Consider the following 27,703-nt stretch of genomic DNA (forward strand, 5'->3'; position numbering starts at 1 on the left):
TTTGCAAACTTTTCCAACTTAATATGTATGCTGTAACATACTGCATATATACAAAGAGTGAAACATGCTAAACGTTGTCAAAGTATAGTATTTTGTAGGAGAAATGTTTCCTTCCTGTATAAAAGTTATGCTTGGCATCTCCCACACACCCTTGCACTGTGGTGCAAGGTTGTGTGCATGTGGCTGCTAGACAACCTAAAATGTGTCAGCACTAGGGGAGAGAACAGGAGCGCCTTAACTCCATAGATATAGTGCTGGTCTGCTCTCTGCTTTTCACTTAGTGCTGCATTGCATGAAAACTTAAGTAAATCTGCCCCATAGAGATTTTGGAGGCAATCTGGTGTGCCACCTAGTTCTATGCTTGTTCAGGCTTCTGACTCTTTCAGCAACTACATCCCTGGCAACCAGAGTACTCCCGGACCTGTCAGAAAAGTTTATGAGCATACGGCATGGATCTTCAAGAGGGGTCTCACACAATTCTCCATCAGACATGAACTTACAGTTCGGGAGGACTTAGATATTAATTCGAAGTTGTCGCAATTCCTGTGGTTGCAGATGCGCCTCTGCAGCCACTATTTTGTTTTGCTACCGATTTGAGAGAGTTTCAAGTCAGATGGACAGAGCAGAAGAGTCGGCATGCCGAGGCATGATCAACTAGATTTTGAAAATCATGTGTCCCAACTCAGAGTTGAATGCTGTCCGGATAGCTCTAATAATTGTGGAGAGTAGAGGAATTCCTCCATTCATAGTTTATCACAATGCATTGCTGCTGAACTTGGACCAAAAGTAAGATGGTCATGCTAATTTTAAGAAGATGGTTCTTCTGTAGTTAGCATGATAATACTACCTAAATTGGCGTCCTGAACCAAGAACTCATAAAGTTCCTTTCAGAGTGATTCACCCTTCTGCTATCCTGGCTGATACAGACCATAGAGTTATTTTAGGGCTATGGTAATTCACTGAGATCCCTGATCCATGACTAGTCCTGGAGCATTTAGTCAGTAAGATATTGGCTAGTGTTAAAAGGGGTTTCTGTGAGCGTAAGATATTCACATATAGCCACACACTTTCCGAATACCACATTATTTTGATGAATTTCTATTATTACAAGAGTTTGATTAATTGATGTGTGGATATGAATACAATCGTACGATGTCATCCTAAGATCCCATTACAGGAAAACAACTATAACATTCCCTCCAGCTATCAAATTCAATTGGGAAACACCACTTCACATGTTCCATGTTTCAAGATTCTGTAACAATTCCAGTGTTCTCTTCTCTGTGAATGATGCAGACTCTTTGAAATGCAAACTCACAGCTTACTCGGATATTAAACAATAACATCCAAGAGTCAATGCACCTTAAGTCTTATTCTGTTTTACTCTTGCTGTCTCTGTGTTGAATTAAAACTGGAAGCAGTGAAGAAGTTGGACTCATACATGTATGCCTATCAAATTATTGCTCTTGTTTACTATGTAACATTTTCCATTTCATACAATAGTGATCAGTGAGCTCTCATGTTACGCTAAATTTATTTGTACAGCGCATAATCTTTTATCAGCATGACCTTTCAGTTCATATGGAGTCTATGTACACTCCAACCTTGGTTTCAAGGATTCCATTGGAGAGTCTGATGTGTTTACTGGGCTGTGTCACTAGTGCTTAATTTGTGGTTCTTTTACGGTTTTCAGTATATATACCTTACTGATTGATTGACTGACTGATGGGTTTATATATATATAGATATATAATTTTTTTTTTATTCCTGATATTACTCATTGAGAACTGCACATAGGGGAGCAGAGTAATGTAGAATCAAATATAGAACAGGTGGATAAAGGTAATTTACAATATCAACAGGATTTACAATTCAGTAATACAGTTGGACGCGGCACTCAGCATGCACTTTGGATAGTCTGGTTCAGGCGTCAGACACAACCCATGTATTATCTTAAAGATCCTATGGTTTGAGGTCCTTCTCAAAAGCAAAGTTTGACATAGCCAACCTGAAGTGTAGCGTGAGAGAGCACCTTGAGAGAAAGACTGTTTGAGGGTGGAGATTATTCTAAATCTGAGACTCATTTAGAGTGTGCTTAACCAGATCGATTGGGCTCCGAATAAATTATTTGGCGTGGGCATTTCCCAGCATGCAGTGTGTAAGAGTCGTGACTGGATTAGGTGGTTAGTGGATGACGGATCCATGGTGTCTTTCAACCAGCCTTTCTGGCTTGTTCTGGAAGGGTGTTAAAAGCTCTTTCGAAAGTGTTGCACTGCAGATTTGTGTGTGAAATGTCAAGACGATGAGTGCGGTTGTGAGTGTGGTCTTTTCCAACAAACTCGCATATCTGTGTTGTGTTATATTTGTGTGTACTATTCTATCACACGTGTTCTATTGCATTTTTTTACTATTATTTCTTGGAGGGTAGAGCAGTTGTGAGCCGGTCCAGCCGAATGGTATACCTAAATTCTATTGGGTGCAAATGTAGTATTATTTCTAATACATTATGCTGGACATTGTGGGGCACATTTACAAAGTTTTGGCGTAACACAGCACAGCAACTGGAGTTGCTGCACTGCATTGTGTGTCAGGGTGAGAGAAGAACAGTGTCATATCTACTAAGATAGGGCACCCCATGGACGTAAACTAGTGCATATAATTTGGCTTTACTGTAGGTAACTTCCCTACGCAAATCATGATTTGTGTTGGAAAGTAAATCCCACCACAACTCTTGCATTGGGTACTCATCGCTTCTGTGATCTACGTCTGTGCCTGAGTGTGCAATTTCTAAGTGGTTAGTGGTGTTGTGAAAAAGAACCCAAGTATCTGGCGTACATACACGATGCTAGATGTAGTGGCAGTGTTTTATCTCATGTCTGCTGTTGGTTTTGTGTTTGTGTGAGTTGTTATGTGGTGAGCACGGTTCTTCACAAAAATATCTAATTCCTGTACTGCGTATTTAGCATTTGTGTTGTTCTATTTTTTACTTTCATTTGGATGATTGAAATTTTAGTTGGAGTTTTGTGGGCGGTGTTAGCACGTCACACTTGCATTGCTTACCTGTTTACAGTGTACTTTGAGCATTGTATACAAAATGTTGAGTGCAAAAATGGGGCCATTAGGAGAGCGGCGTTCGCACTTTCCATTGCACAGCCTACTCGATTATAATGCACCTGAGCTTGACTGAAAATTGTTAAGTGCATTAATAACGACATCAAGAAGAAGCCATTTGTTGATGAATGATGTAATGCAATGATTAGTTTTGTTCAAACCTACAAAGAAACCTCCCAAGTGGTAGCCATGATTACAAACAGCATTAATAAGTCCATTTGCAAGTGACATCACTAGCTCAGCATCTCTGCCAGTTTCCTACAGAGCAGGCACCTACCTTTTCAGGGGTATCTGTGCATACAGAAACCTGCTGTATGCCTCCAGCATGGAGGAGTGGGTGTGCAGCAGGATTATATTGTAAATCACCAACGCTATCAGCATGATTAGCATTTTCAACTCGTAGTTTATCCGCAGGAAAACCGAGCATGAAACAAATCCCAGGATGCAGCTGTATATAAAATACTGGAGAGGAAACAGAACACAAAAGTAAACCATTAGCAACTGTCTTACTACTGCAAGAAAGAAAGCTACAAACTAGCAACTTAAATATGTCCACGCAACACCGGATATAAATATGACTGTAAATGTTAACAACACATGGTAAGCAATGCTTGCTTATATAAATATCATTTCTTGCAATGTTTTACATTTACTCTTGTTTACTTAACAGAAACTCTAAAATTACCCAACAATTTATGTTAGAGATTTGAAGATTGCATGCTTCCTCACTAAAAGGCTACTGGTAACATGGCAACTATAATAATCAATATATAAAGATGCAAGAAGGTATGAAATCTTATACGCTGGTAACAATAAAAATAAATATAATATTACTACTAATAATAATACTTATGTACTTTATATTGCATTTAATGACATCGTTTTTTCTGTTTCTAAGCGCCATAAACAGCAAGTTTCTCTATTACCCATTTAGATAATGTCACTTATGGTGGGGATAGGATGGTACATTATTCTATGAAAGGCCCAAACGAGCAAAACAACTCTGCGTTAAAAAAATTCTCTAAGTGCATTAAAGCTGGGGTGTGCTAGACTCCCGAGTGGGTAGCAGTCATCCTGGGATTCGCCTTTACTGGCTCCATCACCAGGGCTGGCATTAGCACTGGTGGCGCCCTGTGTGACAGTGTTTGTTCGTGCACCCCATAGACTCCCTCACTACCACCCTTCAACAGTGCCCCCTCACGTCTCCATAACCACTCTCTCTCAGATGCATTTAATTAGTTATATAGCGCCTCCGATACCAGTGTAGGGTGTCAGAGCACTTTACATCACACACACATTACACAGAGACAATCAATTATAGGTGTGTAAATCAGTGTATAGGAAATATTACATAAGCCAGAAGACTACAAGGTGAGCCGCATGTCCTCCATACTGGTAGACAGTATAGTTTGAGAGTGCTTGGTCTGGAGAAGCACAGACTCAGAATTTAAAACATAACCCCATTGTTTGGGGTTACGTTTCATAATAAGGATTTTCTTTTTTACCAAAATGAACTTTGATTAGAATAATGAAAGACAGATAAAAATTATAATGCTCTAATCTATACCTTGCAGTTTGCATGCAGCTTTTTGACAGTTATTAGCTCACTGTACCATGTTAGGATTTTAACATCTACACTACTAGTAACAAAAGGATCCGTCTGACAAACGCACTGACCCATTTAAACCTTATGCACATTGAGATCTACATGGTACACATTATTTGCAGCAGGCATATTAATCCTCTGTGCTATCATAAAATGAGTTAAAACTTCCACTAGACAAAACTCCTTCTCTCTCCAGGAAGACCATTAATCACCGTAGTTGTCTTGACATTGTAATTGTTGTATGAAAATTGGTGGAGGCCAGCAATGCAGCAGCAGGTGCTTTTAAAACTATAAAATACTTCCAAACAGGGCACCTCCTCAAAGAGTCAGCCCCCCGGTGTAGTGTCACTGGTCGCACTGCCCTAGAGCCAACCCTATCTCTCACACAGTCTCAGTGCGGCTATAGTGACGTGGGGAGCAACCCTCCCACTTGCTTATGACTGGCCGGCTTTGGCTATAAAGATCTTCTGGTGGCTGAACTGGTACGATACATTATTATATGAAGGACACAAATGGTCTTTGCAACTCTATATTTGAATAACTCTTGCTTGTTTGCAAAGTAGCTAAGTAAAAAACAACACTGGAGGTAGGCCAAAAGCAGTAAAGCTGGGCCGCTAATAGAATATAACAACAAACTGCTAATACTGCAAATCCTGTTCTATCACAACTTTTTTGTGAGGGCACTTTTCGAGATAAAACAAAAAGTGTAAAAGACCTTCGTTTTCTTTGATTTAAACATATCATTTGTTTTTTTTCTCATTTGTTTATACTTCCATTTATAAAGACAATTTGCTATTTGCAACTGTCTGTTAATGACCAATTTTTTAAAAATTTCCCCACACCACCCGTTGAAACATATCAAGCATACTTATCAAACATCTCATTCGTTCCTCATACACATACATTCCTGACTCATTCTAAAATGTCCCGCAAATAGTTAATGAACAAACAATCGACTTTGTCTATTTCGACCACAGAAAGATTTGTTTCACAAATTAGTCTCAAAAGTTATTGCAATGTTGACTTATTCAAAATTTCTTGTGGTCTCTTCACAAGGTCTACGCGTTTCGAACCCCATTTTTTCTGGGGCTCTCATCAGGACCTGAAAAGTTAAAAACAGAGCCATTTTCAAGTGACATAGTGAGTCCCTCTCTCTCATGTGCATTTAGAAGCCTCATTTAGCTTAAGTTTACCTCAAATGTGGACTTGTTACAATCAGCCGATCTGTAACGAAGAATATCACCTAAAGTGAAGAAATGAAGGGAGAACATGTAGCTACGTGTTGAAACAATGTGTCACGTCACATTCATGCTCAGACATGCTGTTGAATTGGCTTACTTGTTAAGGATTCCGTTATAGAATCGGAAATTGGAGCAAGCGTTGTCGCTAAAGGCGAGTCTTGGCGAGGAGTTCGTGAATTAGTCGGGTGGAGTCTGCAAAAGGATGTAGGGAGCGCTTTAATTCCTGTGCAGAAGCGAATACTAGCAATTGTAAATTAAACGGTATAGGACGTCGTACCTGAGTTGGTGATGTCCTCTTTTATGCCCTGGCTGGTCCGGTCTTTATGTGCTCTTGAGGGCTGTGTAGAATGAAAAATGCCATTAGTCGGCTAGTAAACCTTTCTTAGTCAGGTAATTCAGCATTACGTGTCGGGACCGACCTGTGTCATCGTTTCTTCTTTCGCGGTATTTGAATTGGGTGGAGTCGGCGTTGGTCACATGATAGAACGTAATCTGATGTGGATGTTGTAATGCAGAAACATAGAAGAAGGACTATCCATTGTGCGGCGATTTTTTTGTAGTCGTAATTTATTGACAACCAAGCGGTTAACATTGGAAGCAGGTTGCAGTTCATTAACATGCTTCTCATAGGAAAAAGTTTGCGCGTGGGAATAAGCGCAAGTAGAATTTGGAAAAGACATCGATTGCATATCACTGTTTCAAGAGTGAGTGTTTGTGCTACTAAAAAGTTTGGCGTTGGTGCTGTGCACACATGTAGGCGAGTATTCCTTTGAAGCCCTGAGTTGCTTGCGAGCAGACTGAATGTGGAAATTGACTTATAATTTATACAATTCCGAAAGCTCGTTTAGACCATTGGTTACAGTGTCAAATTTAAGTATCAACATCACTTCTTTTCTGGATAACTTGAGTTCCAAATCGCCACCTCTTTCGTCACGTACAACTTTGGCAATGACTGCCCATTTCAGGTCCTTAATTAGATGGTTTTCACTAATCCAGTGATTTACTAATGGTGCTGTTAGAACCTTTTTATTGATACGTGATTTATGTTGGGACACTCTTATCCGAATTTCTTGGCTGGTTTTACCTATATATAATAGGTTACAAGGGCAACGTATTCCGTAATCTACAAATTTGCTTTTGCAGTTGGTGAAAGATTCGTGTTTCCAGAAGATGGAATTATGTTCAAAAAGTATTCCTTCTTCTGTGGAATCGCAGCAAATGCAGGTTCCACATTTGTGGTGGCCTTGTACTGGCTGAAGTCCTACAAATTCTCGCATAGAGATTTGTTTTTCTTTCGGCATTGCTGCTCGCACAATTTGGTTTGCTATATTTTGATCTTTTTTAAATGCAAAAAGTGGATTCTGCTTGAGGGAATGGTCCAGATTTTTTATCAAATGCCAATTCTGAATTATGGCTTTTTTTAGAAGGTTTGAATTAGGGCAAAATGTGGAGACACAAACGATCCTTTCTAGTAGTGTCTCTTCAGTCTTTTTTAATAGTTCTTCTCTTGGGAAGCACCAAGCTCTTTTTAATGCTTTTTTTAGGAGTTTCCTTGGGTAGCCTCTTTTTTTTCATGTTTTCAAGTAATTTGGTGGCATGATGCATATACTCATCTTTAAATTGGCAGTTGCGTCTTATGCGCAAAAATTGCCCCAATGGAAGGTTCTTTTTTAAATTCCTTGGGTGGTTGCTTGTGAAATGTAGCGTTTTATTTCGATCTGTAGGTTTTTTGAAGAGGGTGGTGGCCAGAGCATTGTCAGACGGATAAACTTCTACATCAAGAAATGGAATTCTTGTTTTGGAATGATTCAAGCTAAATTTAATATCTTCAGTTCGGTTATTTAGCCAATGATGGAATGTTGTGAGATTATCTTCTGTTCCAGTCCATGTCATGAATACATCATCGATGTAACGGGCCATTTACCAATAAATTGAAAAAAAGGGTTGTTATTGTAGATGAATTTCTCTTCATATTTTGCCATGAAGAGAACCGCTAATTCTGGCGCGAAGGGACAACCCATTGCTACTCCTTTGATTTGGAAGTAGAACTGGCCATTAAAGTTGAAGTAATTTTTCTTTAATGCAAAGCTCGCTAGTTCCATGATGAATTCCGTTGGTACTTTTGGATTGGGTCTGTTTTGTAGATATGATTGTATGACTGCAAGGCCTTCGTCTTGCGGTATCTGTGTATATAGGGAAACTACATCAAGTGTGACCAAATGATGTAGATCCTGTTCAAATTTTATGGAAGTCAGTTTGTTGATGAAATCTGTTGTATCACGTAGGAAAGATGGTATTTCAAAAATGAATGGTTTCAGAAAGTAATCGACAAATTTAGAGATCGGTTCTAACAAGGATTCGCTGCCGGAAATGATTGGTCTTCCTGGCGATGATGTTACATTTTTGTGTATCTTCAGGAGAACATAAAACAGAGGAGTCCTGGGATTTTTGTTTTGTAGAAAGTCATATTCTTTTTTAGAAAGATATCCTTGTTTAAACCCTTCGTCTAATATTGGGAATAGAATGTTTTCAAGTTCTAAAGTAGGATCTTTGTTGATTTTTCGGTAGCATTCTGTATCATTCAATTGTCTGTTGACCTCAGTAATATAATCAGATTTGTCCAATATTACGATCGATCCGCCTTTATCGGCCTGCTTAGTTATAATAGTTTGATCGTTTTGAAGATTGGTTAAGGCCTGTATTTGTGGTTTTGTGGTATTGAATTTCACCCATTTTTTATTTTTTTTTCCATTTCTGTGATTGCTGAGAGGATAGTTTTTTCAAAAATGACGACTTCCTTCGGAATTTTGTTGGCAGGTGGGCAAAATGAGGATTTATTTCTCAAGCCAGATGATTTCTGTGTAAGGGTTAGAAATAAAAAATGTTTTTAGCCTGATTTTTCGACAAAATTCAATGATCTCTGTTTTTAGTCACTTAAAAATGGCTCTGTTTTTAACTTTTCAGGTCCTGATGAGAGCCCCAGAAAAAATGGGGTTCGAAACGCGTAGACCTTGTGAAGAGACCACAAGAAATTTTGAATAAGTCAACAATGCAATAACTTTTGAGACTAATTTGTGAAACAAATCTTTCTGTGGTCTAAATAGACAAAGTCGATTGTTTGTTCATTAACTATTTGCAGGACATTTTAGAATGAGTCAGGAATGTATGTGTATGAGGAATGAATGAGATGTTTGATAAGTATGCTTGATATGTTTCAACGGGTGGTGTGGGGAAATTTTTAAAAAATTGGTCATTAACAGACAGTTGTAAATAGCAAATTGTCTTTATAAATGGAAGTATAAACAAATGAGAAAATAAAACAAATTATATGTTTAAATCAAAGAAAACGAAGGTCTTTTACACTTTTTGTTTTATCTCGAAAAGTGTCCTCACAAAAAAGTTGTGATAGAACAGGATTTGCAGTATTAGCAGTTTGTTGTTATATTCTGTTTGCAAAGTAGCGGCATGGTGCTGGGGCACTGAAAGGACAGCGGGCATGGTGTGATTTTCTTCCACAGGCTCACTTGTACTGATCCAGAGGAGCCTGAATGGCTACAGGGGGCGACAGGGGGGCACAAACGTGTCTAGCTATTCACTATCTGGAGTGAAATCATGACTGTTTACCATTGTTAAATGCAAAACCAAAAATAGCAAAACATAACTTACCCCCTTCTTCACAACAACAATCCCCCCATTCCACACCATTTTCTCCCCTTGGCACAGAACTAGATCATCAGACCCAGATCATGCACGAAGACAGTACCAGAGGTCTGTAGCCTACCACCTGCCTTAACTCTCTAAACCCAATATAGCATTAGCAATCAAAAGAAAGAAAGAAAGGAAGGGAAACCCACTCTCAGAAGTCACAGAGTCACAGGGGGGAGGGAAATGATTAAGTCACTCACATCAGCTCCGGCATGGCTCGTTATCTTCATTCAGTTGCCAGGCCCATCACCTCACCTACCAGGTACATGTGACCCAAGTGGACCTGTTCCAGATTAGAAACTGCCACAGACAGCGGGTGCATACTGTCAGATTCAGAGAAGAGTCCCCTGCCGAAATGCCTGGGGATGTGTCACTCTGCACTCTGCCCTGATAAGCCTTTTTTGTAAGCCAGTTCAATTCGCCCTTTGTGTCTGAGATGATTCCGGATCTCTGCTCCATATGTCGATCAGTCACTAAGGACCCCCTATGCCACGGCACCTGTACTCGGCTCTGTCGCCTACTCCCTGACTTGTATATCTTAGGTCACACCCCCTCTATATAGGAAGCACGCTGGCTGGATCTCTCCCCCCACTACTGGCCATCGGGGTGGACCCTCCTCCTACCATGTCCGTGCCTCCTTAGGGGAGTGAAAGAAATGTGCCTTGCCCTCAAAGAGGACCTTGAGTTTAGTGTGGGGAATAGCAACATATACTGTAGTTGGAGGGCTCTCAACTTCACCCTGACAGAATCAAAGGTACAGCACTGTCTTTGAACCTTGCAGGAGAAATCATAACTTTTGTGTTTTCATAGCGGACCTCGACAGGCCAACAGACTTCTGTTAGGATCATTTTGCGGTGCAAAAAATTTAGAAAGCGAGCAATAACTGGATGTGGGGGAGTTCCGGGGGTGTTTAGCACTCATTGCCTTGTGAGCCCGCTCTATAACTAAGCAGGATGAGAAGTGTTCGGGTAACGGAGGCTCTCAGCCATTTGTCTAGAAAGGCCACTATATACGACCACTCTACCTTCTGTGGAAAACCCACAAAGAGCAAATTGTTGCGGGGCGTGGCCAGCTACCAAGGGAAATGGCTGCACTCTAGCAGAGCTCCCTCACGCCATTCCCGGAAAATCCGTACAATCCAGTGTTGCACCGAGCATAATCGGTCTCAATTAATGTTGATTGTTCCCGGGGGAGAGGGGAGTCACCCGATTGCTTTTGAGCCGCTTTCGTCGAGCACAAGTGAATATCCTGCACTGAGCCCGAATTGTATATGCAGAGGATCGAGGTGCGGCCTGCGAGACGAGAGCTGCTCGACGTGCTGGCCTGAGGACACAGTGCGGCCCCGCTTTCTGCTTCCTCGGGAGCCGCTTCTGTGTAACCGGAGCCAGCCTCGATCCTGCCGGACCGATTGAAAAGGAGTTCCTGACAATTTGAGGGGTGGGAGAGTGACGCACCTCAGGGCCCGTTGCACTCGGCCTGAAGGTTAGCTGGATGTACACAGGAGCTTCTGCTCCACATTAATTATCTCCATACACACGTTAGCCCCCATAACGAATGCTGCGTTGTGGTGGAAATATCGCCAACTGTATTTCCCAACAGTGATGGCGCTGAGGGCCGCGGTTGTCCCGGACCCTACGTGACGTCTGCGGGGGCAGCGTTGACTCCAGCTCCTGGTCAACTTAGAAACTGATTGGTGTCTTCGGAACCCCCAGTGGAGCGATCGACTCCCAGCTGCTGACCCCCCACCATCCACCAGGTAACAAACACTCTACAGAGGGGCGGTGGCCCAGGAGATAGAGAAGCCTGGGTAACACTGCGTCCAGCCCTGTTCCCCACCTTCATTAGGAGAAAAGCAAAAAATCCAAATCGCGTTATGGACTAAGAGATCAGTGAATGGGGCAGGAACTGTTGGCTCACTCTCTGCAGACAGTTACAGTGGCGCAGCACCGGCATTACCACCAAGGGCTATAATCGCGGCTGGCATCGTGGCATGCAAACAGGGCCTAACTGAGAAGAGCAACTGGGGCACCGGGGTAGCAATCCAGCCCTGCATCTCTTTTTTCAAGGGCGCACTTCCTTGTCAGTTGCCTCCGGCGCGACCTAGCAGGCAAAACCCGACAGGCTGGTCTGGGCCTGGTCCCATATGCAGACGGTGGTGAGTAGCTAGCTAGTCTCTTCCTTTTCTTCCAGCTGCGATCAAAGCGCCAGATAAATCATGGCAAGTGGCCGTGGCGGCAGTCACTCACTCCAGACGAAGCTGGAAAAATTTGACTGGCAAAAGCGGAAAGGACACACACAGACCTCTCCTAAAGAAGTTGGAAACCCATCAGAACCTACGTTGCAGGATATTCTAACAGCCATTTCCACGGTGCGCACTTCCCTAGAGAGCCGCATTGACACCGTCACGGCAGAAGTCGACTTGATTAGGGCAGACATGCATAAAACGAATGAGCATCTCTCTGAGGTGGAATCTACTACCAAGGAACTTGTGACTGACTCTGATCTTCTCAAGCGCCAAGTTGCTGATCTGCAGGTTAACCAGGATCTGTTAATACATCAACTTGATGACTACGAGGGACGTATGCGCCACAATCACGTGCACATTCAGGGTTTGTTTGAATGGGCGGAGGGACAAGCGGCCTATCTCTTCGTCGAGAATCTTGTGTTACAACACCACCAGCCTAAAGGACTATCCAACTACTTCTCAATTGAAAGGGCGCACAGGGTGCCAGGAGGCAGACCGAAGCCAGGTGCACCGCCTCGTCCTCTCTTGGTGAGAGTGTTTAACTTCAGAGATCGAGATACCATATTACATCCGGCAAGAGTTGCCCCGCCAGTCACAATTGACTAAAGCACGGTAACTTTCTTTCCTGTCTTTACACTGCTGGTCCAAAAACAGCGCCTCAGCTTCCTAGAGGTGAAACGAGCTATGCGTAAACAGGAGGTTAAGTATGCGATGCTGTTCCCCGCAAAGCTACGTGTTGAAGCGGAAGGAAAAACCTGGTTCTTCTCCAGTCCTGAGGACGCGTGGGACTGGCTTGAGGGATGGCACACAGTCGAGAAGCAGGACAACAAAGCTTGCCGTGGGACGGGACGTCGGCATCGGACGGACAGTCATCAAGATCAGTTATTATGCACACGCAAACGAGTAAAGAATTGAAAGTTCAAAGTTTTGTTGGTGAAAGATAGAGGCAAGTAGTGTCTCTTGAAGTATTCTCTTTGTCTCTATTCAAATGATACCCAAAGTCCAGCCAACATGTGTGTTGTCAATAGGGCTTTAACCCTTGACTTCTTTAGGGCTGTTACAAAGTGAATGGTATCATAGACCTAAAAACCGTTGATAATTCCGACCTGGCAGGTCATAAGTAGTCCAATCAGTTTCAATCAATAAAAAATATGCCATAAGTCTTTAACTCAGGGCATCAAAGAACCAAAAGTGTGAATCAAGCAAAGTGCCGAAGTATGCACTCCAAAATTAGGGAAGGCCGTAGTAAGCAGTAAGCAAGTCTGAAGCGAGTACACTCCGTATTCCACACACTCCCGGGAACGCGTTCTGTACTGGAGCTGTGACAGTATTTACGCTGACACAAAAAGGAGCTCTGAGCATTCAGGTGCGAATACTACACTACTTGGTGGGCAGAGCTGCTGGGAATTATATGCAGTAAAATGGATGAGTTTGAGGAGGATGCGGAGCACAAGACACACTATATGAGGCTGGAAGCGCAGGGCAGGCGGTATGGAGAAGGTGACTGGCAGGGAAGACTTTATCCTGCTTATTGCAGAAACCTTGGGCCAATGATTGCATTGCTGAATTGCTTAATGACAGGGAGGAATTGAGTGTTGGCCAGACAGCTGTGCAATGGAAAATTATGTCCTTCTCTTCTTTGTATCAGACAGCACATACACAGGACCCCCCTGATTTCACTGAATTTTTCGATTTGATTCAACTGCTGTGGATTGAGGGTGGGCATCGTTTTTTGGATGAACCCTTCATGGAAGAAGAGGTTGTGCAGATCGGAAAACTGTGCAATTAGAGCATTTTCTCAATTTCTTTCTGTTTTCTCTATTCTCGCATTTCCAACTTTTTTCAACTCTTAGTATGCATCAGGTTGACCGACAGAAATTTTCACATGATTTAGTGATTTGGCACCACACTATGCAGAGGAATGATATCAACTGGTTCTGTATGATGTGCAAGTAATGTAACCCATGCCTGATTGGATTGTGAATTCTGTATTTTTCCTGTTGAAAAGTAATAAACAGATTTTTTTTAAAAAGGGAAAAGCCCACGACGTGGACCAGTGGAGCACTCAATAATATCATGCTTAAGTAATGATTCAAGTTATTTTTCAACAGCTGCTTGCAGATGAAAAGTAATTTGTATATGTCTCTGAGCAACATGATCAACGTCCTCATTAATGTGTAAGCTTATTTTCATAGTTTTAAGCTTTCCCAAACAATGAAATAATGAAGGAAGCTGACTTACTATTTTGTGGTGAGGATTCATGTTGTAATTCACTGAAATCAGACCTATATTAGCAGCTTTGCTGAAACGAAGTAGTCAGGCACATGACACTGTGCCTTGAAGCACATTGATAGTTGCTTGTACCTCCAATTTTTTGTGTTTCATTGTCGCCACAAATGAACCTGCAGTTTTAATGGCATCGATGCAGCTCTTGTATACATTTTGGTTTTCGATAATGTAAGTTGCGGCAAAGGAGATAATTCATTGTATTTCTCCTCAGGTATAATGTTTATCAATACACCTCTGTTGATAATGAAAGGTATCGAGCAACCATTTACTTTCAGTGTAATCTTTAGGCAATGTTTGAATGAAATTTTGGTGCTTTGGCATTTTAATCCTTCTTTGACTGACGTTTTTCTTCACATGCGACCAAACCAACATGAAGACGACATCAGTATTTTCTTCACTTTCGCTTGATACTGATAAAAAAGAACTGTTTGATGATTACTTAGATGCCAATCAACTTTGTTCAGTTTCAATTTGTCTTAACTGATGTCGCCCCTTTGGCCTTGTGGGTGTGCCCAACATCGCTTCTGGAACCTTCTGGCAGCAATTTTGTCTTTACACTGTGACGCACTTACTTTTTCCTTCGCATTTCAAACCATCACAAAATGGTTCTCCTTTCCACAGCCTTTACAAATCTGTCCAAGAGCGGAACATTTACCTTCCTGTGGAAGTGAAAATCCCCACCTAAAACACAGCTTCTTTTTATGAGTAGACATCACTTTGCATCCTTCAGTCTTTTGTTTTGGCTTACTTTTCACACTCAGGCATCTCCATTCAAACACGAAGTTTGTATTGGAGGCACTAGATTTTTTTTAAACGAATAAAGTGAAGGCTCAAATCTGGCTTTTAGATGCGGAGAAGGCCTTCGATCTAGTGTCATGGGACTGCCTTTTTGCTATTTTGCACAGCTTTAATTTCCCGGAGGCTTTTATCATTCTTTTAAAACTTCTTTATACGGACTCTAGGGCACAGATTATCATTAACAATTCGCATATTGGGACATGCCTAGTCACTAGAGGCACGCGACAAGGTTGTCCCCTGTCGGCAATTTTATTTGCGTTATTCATCAAAGCTTTGGCAATTGCGATTAGGAAAATACGGCCCGACACAGTCCCAGTAGCTGGCATGACTAATATAAAATTATATGCCGATGATATTGCCCTTTTTTTAGACTCTAAACCCTCTAGTCAATTGAAAATTTTAATAATATTCTCGGATTTCCAAAAACTAGGGGGTTATAAAATTAATGTTAATAAGACGGAAATTATTCTAGTAAACTGCACTGTAGACACTTTAATACCAGAATTCAGGCAGATATACAATCCATCCCCAAAGAGGTATTTGGGAATATTTATATCGGATAATTTGGAAGACCTGTTTTTATTGAACTTTTCACCTCTGCTAAAAAAGGTTGGGTCTCTTTTAGATCGTTGGAATTTATTACCCCTGACCTTAATGGGCCGAGCAGCATTAATACGAATGTCGGTTTTACCTCTTTTTAATTTTTTGTTTGATGCCGCACCTTGTGCAATCCAGGTCTCCTTTTTTAATAAAGTGGACGCCCTGATCTCCTCTTTTCTCTGGGCTAAAAAATATCCTAGACTTGAACGCAACACTTTATACCTTCCTTTCGCACAAGGAGGGTTGTCTCTTCCAAATATTAGAGAATATTATTTTGCTTCCTTTGCACACCATAGTTGTAGGTTTTTCTTTTCAGACACTAACGTAGCAGACAATTTTTTTATGAAGAAGATGCTGTCAGAAGTAAAAATAATTGATCCAATAAGAATCACAAAAGACCCAAAGAAAGTTCGTTACAAGTTCCTTCAGTGGATTTTCAAACAGAAAACTCAGTTTTTGAAATTTTACTCTATTCCTAGAATAAGTAATACAACGGATTTGAACAACTTTAACTTTGGAGAAGAGAGAGGTATGGATAGTAAAATATCAAATCTATGGAAAGAAAATGGCTTTGTGAAAATTGAAGACTTCCTCACCGGAAATAGGTGGAAGTCATGGGATGAAATCTCCAGGCAGATACATCATTCTTATTCCACCTTTAATTGGTCTTTCTGTATGTTTAATCCAAGGCTTAGAGAGTTGGATATAGGAAATCTATACCATAAAGAAAGTATCACGACAGCTTTGAATAACAAAATTCAAATAAAGATGTGTATCTGGATTAAAGTATTAAAAGAGGACAAAGGGCAGGTATTCCCCAGTAGGATCATTGAGAGGTGGGAAAAGAGGGAAAATATTGAAATCAACAAGCTAGTATGGGATAAGATTAATAAATTTAATAAAACAATTTTCCGCGGTGCGAATTTTAGACGCATGCAATTTTACAATAAATGGCTGATTTATAGAACTCCCTCCTATCTCCATAGTATCTTCCCCCTAGTTGCTGATAAATGTTTCCGGTGCGAGGAGAAAGGGAACTGGAAACATATTGTCTGGGAATGTCCTAAAATCCAGCCATTTTGGAAGGAAATTGAAAAATACCTCTCCCTTGAGCTCAAAGCCATTATAATATTTGACAACTTAATTCCTGTATTAGGCTGCTCTATGAACCATTCTCCATATGATGAGTCCCTTTTCATAGCCTCTTTAATAGCCAAATCCCTTATTTTGCAGTCCTGGAAAACCGATCAAGTACCAACTTTTCAGGCTTGGAAGGCTAAATTATTACGAACCCAGGGCAGGGAAAGAAAATACGCATTGAGATCAGGGGCACTTAAGAAATATGAGAAGTTTTGGAGCGTGTTTGAAACGTAGTCTTCTCTATTGTATTGTCTGTCAGCATTCAATTTTAATTATATTATCTTAACTAATAGTCGGCTAGACTGTTTCCCATCATGCATTTTGCACTTTACAATTGCACATTGCACTTTCTAATTAAGATCTGAATTGTTGAAACTCGTTTTATATTTTTATTTTTTTTTATTTTATAATCCAGCTCCAAATTGATGAAATTTGAAAATGTTTTTGTACCTACGTGCCTTGTACCGAATTAATTTTATTACAATTATGTTCTGTATCGTGTATTCTGTTTTTATGAACTCTCAATAAAAAGAATTTAAAAAAAAAAAACACTCAGGTCGTATTCATACTGGGCATCTCCAGCCTCCATGTCAGCAGCTTGTCTATCAACACGCTCTTCAGCTCTGGAAGCCATTAACACTCGCTCCAGACTAGGAGTTTGTTTCAGCATTCATCTTCTGAATAAATTGAACAAGCATCTGTCAATAACTCTTATACGCATAGCTTCTTCATCATTACATTTATTGAACTTACAATGTCTGATAAGTGTGTTGAGTCTTTTCACAAAGTAATCAACGGTTTCACCAACTTTCTGGCATTCTTTGTTGAAGATGTATCATTCGTAGTCAATATTTGACAATGGATTAAACTTGAAATTCAACATTTTAATCTGACGATATGTGACTTCTTTGTCAGTTAGCAGCATTTTCTCTATGACTTCTTTTACACAATCACCAGCAAGATTTTTGAGATACTTGATAATCTTTTTGTTATGAGTCTCTTCAAGGGCATCAATGAACTCACCAAATGTCTCTATTCAAGCAGTCCATGTATCACCAATATTTTTCCTTTTGGCGGTATCAAAAGGTGGCGGGGTGTCAAGAAAGAGGCAGCATTGTAGACTAGCATGGAACTGACTAACAGCGCTGGTGAATCTCTGGGACTTGGTTTATGCAACTCATATGTGAAACTGATAGAGCGCTTACAGCACTCTAAATTGTATGGGTGCACTATACTCATGGTTGAAACGCACTCACATTTATTTTGTCGTTTGCAGTGCTTTATAATTATTAAGATGTATTTATTCACGTTCTAGTAGCACTGAAATTGTAGTGTGCACATTCAAGTAGGATTTTACAGGTGTTAGAAACATTCATAATTCCTGTATATGTTATGTGCAGGATTAAATTATATTTGTGCAATGTAACCATGTTTAGTTTAAGTTGCCTGAATCGTAGGTCCAATTTGTAAAGTTGTTGACAGTTTCAATTCTCCTTGGCTGCTCAAAACATTGATTAAATGAATCTCTTTTGTATTCGAAAGTATCGTGTTCTCATCCTACTGCAGGTGCAGGAATTCAGCCTCGTTATTCTTAGATTTAAGGAGATACCTGGAATGTCTTTGAAGAAGACTGGAAGGCGGGAAGGGAGGACTCCTTTTGTGCCTGGCCTGTCTGGGAACCAAGGCCACTGGAAGACGAAGAAGAATTAATTAAAGCTACTGGAAAGTTACTGAAATGACACAATAGAGAAGTTTACAACATGATTCATTGGGGGCTGAACTTTGTCTGTTTTTAATATGATGCGCAGGGACAGAGACTAGAGACTTCTGCTGATTCTCGGAGGAGAAGGAGCATCTTAGAGCGAGTTCCATAGCCTTAAGCTATGAAACCCATTTGACGTGAGTACTTCTTGAGAAGTCAACACGTGCTGACACCTTTGGGAAATGATATAAGAGAAATAGGTAGGACCCTCATTTAGAGCAGTGTAGCGAAAAATATTTTTCTTTGTTTTGCTTTCCTCCCAGATGAAGAGAGAACTTTACTCAGTCTCTATTCTTTGCTGTGTATTGATTTTGGAGTTCATCATATTATGCCTTTTATGCCGGATGAACTATATTCATAAAATTGGCTCTGTATTGATTTTTATGTATCTGTATACACTTATACTCAGGTGTGTTTATATTCAATTATTTTTGGCCTTATAATAAATCCACAAAATTGGAATTCGGAGTCTGTGGTCCTTTAGAGTATGACTAAATTTGAAAGTATAACCATGGCTTGTTTTAATCCCCTCTACCACTTTTAGCAAGCAAATAAAAGACCATCAGTCGTAACTTAGTAGAATAATTAGGGAAGACCAATTTGGTGTAATCAAAACCTTGCAATGTGCTGGCCTCTGGATCATCTTAGTGATAACTGAAAACGTGACATTCTTTTCTGCTATCTGACAGATATCACCATGCTGAAGATACTGGAGACTGTGGGGAGTGTCGGGAACCTGTCAAACACTACCCCGGTATTTTATCTGGGTTGCAGCGCCTGGCACTGAGGTCCTACCACCTTGTTTTTATGCTCTAGTGAGTAATTGACTATTTTATCCTATAGCGTCACTTTGCACGCTCTGTAACTTCACCACTTTCCAATGATAATATTATCTTGCAATTTGTGATTGTCAATAGCTGCTCTTTGAAAACCTGATTGTACCTGCTTTAATGTTAACACTCCAAATAGCGTATGACTTGGTATTGAGTAGCAGCGCAGTACCTTGATGTATGGTTAGATCAGGAGATTCACGGTCATGGGTGTATAGGTTTGTTTGCAATGCATTTGTTGTTTTCAACTTCTTTATGGCGGCTGGAGTTGAACTTTGATAACACATGCGTTAACCGACGATTCAATACTTTGACTACAACACAGGTGGCACGCACAAGCAGGTTGCTTGGACAACAGCACACTTTCAGGGAGAGCACTGTCAATCTTCTACCCTATCTCGTCTCCAACTGTATTATCATCCCCAGCCTGGGCACCCGCCAATGACTACACCACACATGGAGCTTAGTATTACACGTCTTTATTCTTGTGGGTCTAACTGCCAACTCACATTCTAAACCAGCCTACATGGCATTCTGCTCTGTAGGAAAGCACTCCTTTTTGACATGGTCACCCCCCACTTTTCCGCCTGGCATTTGTGATTTCTAGTGTAAGTGTGCTGGGCACATGCTAACCTGGTCCCTAGTGCCACATCTTTTCCCCAAAAGTGTTCAATTGTACCCCAATTGGCAATACCTTTAGACTCCCTGTAAGTCCCTAATAAGTGGTACCTCTGGTACCTAGGGCAAGGAGGCTAAAGACGGTCTTTAAGGGCTGCAGCACACATTGTGCCACCATAAAGGACCTCTCACCAAACAAATACAGTACAGGTCTTGGTGCAGACCAAAGTGAAAACACGACATGGCTCACATCCCTATGTGCCATGCCCACAAACGCTGCAGGCAGTAAAGGTAAGCACCCTACAACTGGCCTTATGACCCTAAGGCAGGGTGCACTATACTACATGTGAGAACATATCTGCAAGAGCAGATATGCCCCTGTGCTGGTCAGCTCTATTGCTACCGGTACAAGTGAACAAGGGAGCCATTTTAAATACATGTGCTGAACATTGGTGAAAACGGGTTCCCCAGCTACATGATGGCTTCACTGGAAATAGGGCTGTTTGCAATCAAACATATCATATTAATAAACCCACACTGATGCCAATGTTGGAATTAATAATACATGCCCACAGCGGGCACTTTAGAGGTGCCCCCTGTAAACCTACCAGTTACTGGTGTACTGACTGGCTGGTTTTCTCCAGTCTGCCACCAGAGACAAGTTTCTGACCCCCAAGGTTGTGGACCTTTGTTTTCAGGAGGCAAAAAACCAAGCCTGCTCGGGCAGAGGTATGGGAATCTAGCTTATCTCAAGAAGAGGAAGCCAACCTCCTTTGCCTAGAGCCCTTTGGCACCTGGACAGGTGGGAACATCAGATAATCAAGTAGGAGTGCCCCGCTTCAGGCTAGTGCCACCCCTGAGGTGGACTACCTGAAGTTGATACCACTTTTCAGACTTGGCCTTCTTGGTGATGGCAAACTTAGAACTCTGGGACAGGGTTATGACCACTTCCCACAGGAAGTGGTTGTATTGGGGGCATAGAGACCCCAGGGGTACGTAGCCCATTGCTTGCTACTCTACAGCCCCCTAATCTCCCTAAATTCAGTATTTAAGGGATCCCATGGCACAAGAAAATCAGATCCTGCTGACCAAAGTAAGAAGAAGGACCAAAGAGCCACGAAAGCAGGAGCAGCTGAAACAATAACTGACTTGGCACCAGCTCCTCAAAAATTGCTCCAAATTCAACACACCCTGCAAACTGCTGATCCTTCAAAGGCTAGGAGGAATGCCAGCGCTTCTGCAGAAACTCAGGAATTCCCATGGAGTAGCAGAGCTGCTTCCCTGCATCTTGCAGGTACCAAGACAAGACCATACTAGAACCAGGAGGCTCCAAGATAGCGAAAACCAGACATCGCAAAGCACCACTGCACCCGAGCTGCGTAGCCCGAGTTGAAGTAGGCCAATCATGCCAACGTGGTCCCCAAACCCTCCAGACACAAAGTCCACAATGGTATTCCCCACTGTGTTGACATTTTAAACGTAAAAGTATTTCTCTTGCAAAACATACTTAACTGATCGTATTGATTCTGGTGCCTAAACATATGTAAAGATACGTGTTATTTTTAAAATTGGCATGGATATCAACATTGAGTCGTGTGCATCATTTATTGACTATTATGTGTATTGGCGGATGTCTAACACTGCTCTCTGATAAGCCTAAGGCTGCTCGATCACACTACCCCCTAGATGGGCACCTTGGGATTGCTATAGCAAGTCCCTGTCAACTCATACGGGAACCCCTATGCTACTTTGCATGACATACCTCATTTTGGTATATCAAATAAAGAGACAACTTCTACATGCTCTAACACGTACAACCAGGTTCAACTGAGTTCATCAAGAGCCAAAAGGTTTCCATAATTTCTAACTAACAAAACACTATAAGCAGTAAAGGAAATACAGAGTATTCCAGCTTCCAAGTTCCACCCAAACTGATTCCACTCACTGCATGGCATGCTGCCATCACCACACTAGTGCGGATTTACTCCTAGTAAAGGCAGTAGCCTTTCACCATCATGAGGGTAACACTGTGGGCTTCCGCTCCCGGTCGAACAAGACCATGATCTGTGGAAAAGGCTTTTGTAATAGTGCACATGCATGATCCGTGTTTGCCAATGACAACAAAAGTTAGCACCATGTATCTGGATATCTTTGCAGCTGGGGCACTCAGGACAGGGGTAAAGGTCCGCCATTATGCGAGGGACTTTTCTGTCCGAGCAAACAGGCTTTAAGAAAGTCTGGAAACTGTTTAATGGACTTGATAAGTCATAAATTAAGGGTGGGCCAAGCTGTGTATTTATAAGCAAGTGGGAAAAACATATTTTTAACTTCCATGTATACTTCTACCCGAGATTGGATTAGTGAATTATGAGGAGATATTTTATGAGTCTGCTGCTTCTCTGGCAAATTTCAACAGGAACCTTAACTTTGAAATAACTTCACTAGGTCCCAATAACGTTCTTATGAATGTACTGTAAGAGGGTCCTACACTCTTGGTGACTCTTTAATCCCTTTTAGATTTTTGAAGCTGGGAGCATAAGACAATCCCCGCTCATGGCGAAGATTAGTGAGACATCAGGGTGTCTATTTATGAGCCGGTTTGCTTTGGTGCAAGAGTGACGCAAACTTTACATGGGATTTATAAACCCATGCAGGCCACCTTGCGTGGCCCTGAGTGGGTCCATAAATCTGGAGTAAGACAACGCAGCTCAAATTACTTGGTTGCCTTACTTTGCCCTGGGAAAGCATTCCATGGTAATTTTGTTGGTGTTCCAGCGCAACTCTTATGTTTTTTGACGCATTCCTAGATTTAACAGAACTAGTAGACCTCAGAATGCACCAAGATATGCCTTCTCAGGTGAGGCATAACAAGGAGAAAAATCTTTATTTTACCTTATTTCTTCCTCTTTCTATGTGTGCTGCATTCTGTAGATAGCACACATAGAAAGAACAATGGGCCTCTCAAGATTGTTTTTGTGCAGGAAGGTGTGCCTTCCTGCACAAAACAATCCTGCATGCAATGCAGACTACCTTGCACCACGGCACAAGGGTGCCTGTGTTTGCGCTGGGCTGCCAAAAGGGGTGGCAGCGCAAGGAAAAGACAGGAATGTTAAATATGGCACATTTATGCCTATTATCTGTCACACAGTGAGCGCAGCAAGGTGACATGCTGCACTGCAAGACATTCTCCTAAACAGGTCCCCAGTATTAATCAACAAGGATCCATCTTTAGAAACTGGTTATCGAGCTCCTGTGCCGAAGATGTAAACATTACATCCAGGCCCCCACCCACGTGGGAAGCGCTGGCGATCCCCCCATGGGACGCTAATTGCAGGTCCCTCACTTGGGACGGCAGTGGGAGAGCTTCTGCTGCCATCCCTGACCCTCCCCTCGACGATCTGTTTATGTTAGCATGATCACGGCGCACTGAAGTCATCATATTTTGCCGGGTATGGGCTGGAAATCCATCCACTGGACCACCAAGGATTTTTCTTTGTGTGTGTAGGGGAGCGACCCCTTAGGCAAGGGTTGCTTCCTGGGGGGCTTTTTTACCCATTTTTCGCCCACCCTAGGGGCTAGATTGGCAGTTTTTTTCATTGAATCTGCCCCGGGGGGGGAGGGTCAAAACTTACAGTGCCCCAGGGTTTTAATTTTGATATTTCTTTTGGAGCGAACTCTTGGGCAACTGTTTTTTTCACCTGATCTAGCTCTCAGGGTGTCAAACCCACTAGAAGCCAGAGGTTTTATATATATATAATGATTACAGGGAGCGCCCCTTTGGGCAAGGGTCACACTTTTTTTTTTTAATAACTCTTTTTATTAAACAGTCATCGACATAAAGCAACTAATACAAGGCGATTATCGTTGTTGTAGGCATAACTGAAAAAAGCAGATTAGCATTTATGGCATACACAGTTAGGAAAAATCAAGGGGTGTGCAAACCATCCAGTTCAATGTGAAGTGGGGGCTGACATATGTCCCCTCGATACGAGTTCCACGCACTCCATATTCTGGACCATTTCATGGGGCAGCCTCGAGCAACATATACTGTCTTTTCCCGGTACATGCACCAGTCGAGATGTGCTTCCCAGGTAACTATCGTGGATGGTGCAGCAGCTCCCCAGGCCTGAGCAACATCCCTCTTCGCTATCATAAGCTCCAGAGTAATCCATTGTGTTTGGTATGTGTTGAAGTCAGTAGGTTCCCAAATATTTAGAAGACATCTATGTGCTTCTGGATGAATAGTAATCCCAAACACTGCACTTATTACCTCATGTATGCCCTTCCAGTACGATTGTATATGTTCACACTCCCGTATTATATGCATAAAGGTGCCTAGCTGCCCACATCCCCTCTGACATTCCCCCTCGCTTGTACTTCCCATTTGCACCAGACGAAGCCCCGTGATATATGTCCTATGCAGGATTTTGAGCTGCACTAAATGGAGACGCGCTGGAATGGCTATGACTCTAGGGGAGGACACTACATCTTGCCAATCTTCATCATCCATTTCTATACCCCCTGCCACCCATTTATTTCGTAAAGCTAAAAGAGGGTCATCCATATTACATATCAATTTTTTATAAATTAGGGAAATGGTCCTCTCGGGAAGGTGGCCATCTAATATCCTGTCTTCCAGTGAAGACGATTCCAGAGGAGAGGAACCCACTGGAAGGAGTGAGCGTAGCGCGTGACAAACCTGGGCATAGTGAAAATATTCAGTGTTAGCTAGCTCGTGTTGGCGTTGGAGAGCAGCAAACGTTTTCATTTTTCCCCTGTCTCTCAAGTCTGTGATCCGAGAGATGCCAATCAGGTCCCATCTGTCAAAACCCTTTGTCTTCCACAAATTACCTAGTCGCTCCAAATCCCATAGGGGTCAACCTATTTCCCCACCCAAGGGCTCTGTTCACCACATACCATACTTTTACTGAATGACCAGTGGGGCCCGTTAACTGAAATCGGTTCGGCTTTGAATATAGTGATCTATTGTAGTTACCTCCCAGGAGGAGCCACCTATCCATACGGAATCCAGGGTCTTCCGGGTTACCGTAGGTGCCATGATTAATTGCCGCTAAGTGTGCAGCCCAATAACAATTCTTAATGTCGGGAAGGCTGATACCCCCGTCGTACCAATTTAGGGTAAGCTTGCCAAGGGCAATACGTGGCACGCCATTCCACAATAAGTCTCTCTGGAGACTTTCAATTTCACAAAAGTAGGATGGAGGGACTGGATCGAGTGAGTTCTGCAGGGCGTAGAGGAAACGAGGGAGGGACATCATTTTAAAAAGGGCGGCCTTGCCCAGAAGGGAAAGGGGAAGCGATTTCCAGCTAGCGATATCCCGCTTCAATCTCAATGGGGGGGAGTAGATTTCTGTCGTAACAAGTCACACCCTTTTGAGGGTGAATGCTTTGGCTGCTTCTGCCCCCCTTGGGGGCAGATCAGCTGTATATTTTTAGGCCCATCTATCCCCAAGGGAGGCAGAAGCCACTAGGCCACCAGGGATTTTGTTTTATATGGAGCAAAATGTTTTGGGGAGTGGCTCCATGGACATGGGCTGCTCTCCTTTTGGGGGTGGATAGTCTGGCCATTTCTGCCCCCATTGGGGCAGATCAGCCTTGTATTTTTAGGCCTATAGCCACTAGACCACTGGGAATTTTATTATATAGGGTGCATAACGTTTTGGGGAGTAGCCCCTGGTCAAGGGTCACACCCCTTGAGGGGCTATACATTTTGGCATTTCTGCCCCCATTGGCAGCAGATCAGCCATATTTTCAAGCCAATCTGCCCCAAGGGGGGGGGGGGGGGGGCAGAAGCCACTAGTCTCAGGGAAATAATGATTTGGTGATATTGGGGCAGATAGACCAGATGTTTTCAGGCCCATATGCCTCTAAGGTGGGCAGAAGCCACTAGTGATTTTTTCTTACATGAACACTGTTATTTTGGGGAGCGGCCCCTTGGGCAAGGGTCACTCCCCATGAAGGGCTACATATTTTGTCTGTTGCTGCACCCCTTTAGGGGAGATCAGCCATGTTTTTAGGCCCATCTGCCCCAAGGAATATAGAAAAACACTAGACACCAGGAAACATTTCTGTTTGTGTGAACTGGAGTTCATCTGATGGTCCACGTGTACTTGGTGTGTCTGGGCTAGCGCTTGTCAAGCGGATTGCGTGAAGTGACTGTTTGCTGGAGGTGTGCGCGGACTGGCTCTAGGCTGGCAATGTGCGTGAAGTGTCGACAAGCTAGCGGTGTGCGTGGACTGGCGTATGTCTAACTATGTGTGTGGCTGGTATTCGAGTGGTGAATGGCAGTCTGCATACTTTTTATGATGTTTACTGCTTTATTTTTTGCCATAATTTGTAATTGTAATATTTTATTTCTCCTTTTTTATTCTAGTGCAAAGCTTTTGTTTTCCTTAAGAAGTGTGACTCATGGGTGCGGTTTCGGCACTGGTAGATCTGCAGTTTGTGTAGTTGCAAGTGTTTGGTAAGAAAATGTTTTTTGTACTGTTTACTCCAAATGAGTATCAATGACTTGCACAAATGTGTTTTTTGGAAATGAAGTAATAATAGCAGAATTTTTGGCTTCTGTTTGAACGTGCGTGAACTTTTCCTTGTCTTTGTGCACAATCTGTATTGTGTTGTCTTGTGTTTCATTTTGTTTTGTTTTTCCTTTCCAGTGGGATATTGTTGGTGCTTGCTGTGTCTGTGCTGAGTAAGTGCTGGTGAGTCTAGCTGTCTCTGGAAAGTAGGCCTGGGTGGTAAATTCCGTTCCGCTCATGGAATTTGGGTAATTTGGGTAATTTTGCTTTCCGCGGAGAACGCGGAATTGCCCAAAATTCTGCGTTCTGTGGCTTCCCGGAATTTTTTGCCTGTTCACGTTCTCAAAATGCGTGTTCACGAGATATTTTCCCCCGAGCACGCAAACAGCGGTCACGAACAGGAAAAAAGCATCGCGAACAAGCAATTCCGCGTGTTCGCAGAATTTTAGCATGCTCGCAGAGATTTTTTACCGTTTCACGGAGCTTTGTGTAGCGCGACTATGCAAATTCTGCCCACCCCTAAAGTGAGTAGTATTTACAGTGTATGCATCTTTGCTTTGATTTGATTTACTTGCAGTTGTTATATGACAGCAGTTTACTTTTTGTTTGATCAAGCCACACTTTATCTCTTATTTTACACAGTGTTGGGTATTGTTGACTTGTTTGTCAAGTTAACTCTTTAGTAAGGATTATGGCTAGCCGCCGGATGACAGCTCAGCAGGTTGTTGGTATGCTTTTTGAGTCTTCCTCTGACTATGATTATGGGACTGACTCCGCATCTGAGGCAGATGAGGAAGGCCAGGATTCTGGCAGGGAATTTTCTGTCAGAGAGGAATCATCTAATGATGAAGCCACTCTCAGTGTGGATGAAATGCTGTTTTACATGAAGACACAGATGTACTAATAGTGTTAATAGGCTGAAAGGCTTCCCTTTGGAAGTGCTGGACTCTGGGATGCCACAAACATGGTGCAGCCGGTGTTGCCTGCCTTTAGTGGTGTTGCAAGGTGTAAAGTGAATTCTGAAAATGTATTGCCTCTAAACTTTTTTTAGTTGTTTAAGGATGATGTAATTTTGGATAAGATTGTTGAGCAGACTAATTTGTATACTGAACAGTATTTGAGTAACAACAGTGCCAGACTTAAGCCCCACTCTAGAGCTACCTGGTGGACTCCCACAAATCTGGATGAGTTGGAGAAGTTCTTAGGTTTAACTTTTTTG

The 27,703-nt window shown here is 42.2% G+C and overlaps 1 protein-coding gene across 1 annotated transcript in view; it reads right to left on the reverse strand.

Moving 5' to 3' along the window:
• The window catches only part of ADCY2 (adenylate cyclase 2), a 3,557,286-nt gene that overhangs the window by 242,376 nt on the left and 3,287,207 nt on the right, over positions 1 to 27,703 (reverse strand). The window contains exon 18 of the mRNA XM_085606100.1: positions 3,389 to 3,573. Coding sequence (XP_085462226.1) covers positions 3,389 to 3,573 — 185 coding nt within the window. The remainder of the gene's footprint in view (positions 1 to 3,388; positions 3,574 to 27,703) is intronic.

This window comes from Triturus cristatus, chromosome 5_1, assembly GCF_964204655.1.
Source record: "Triturus cristatus chromosome 5_1, aTriCri1.1, whole genome shotgun sequence".
NCBI lineage: Eukaryota > Metazoa > Chordata > Amphibia > Caudata > Salamandridae > Triturus > Triturus cristatus.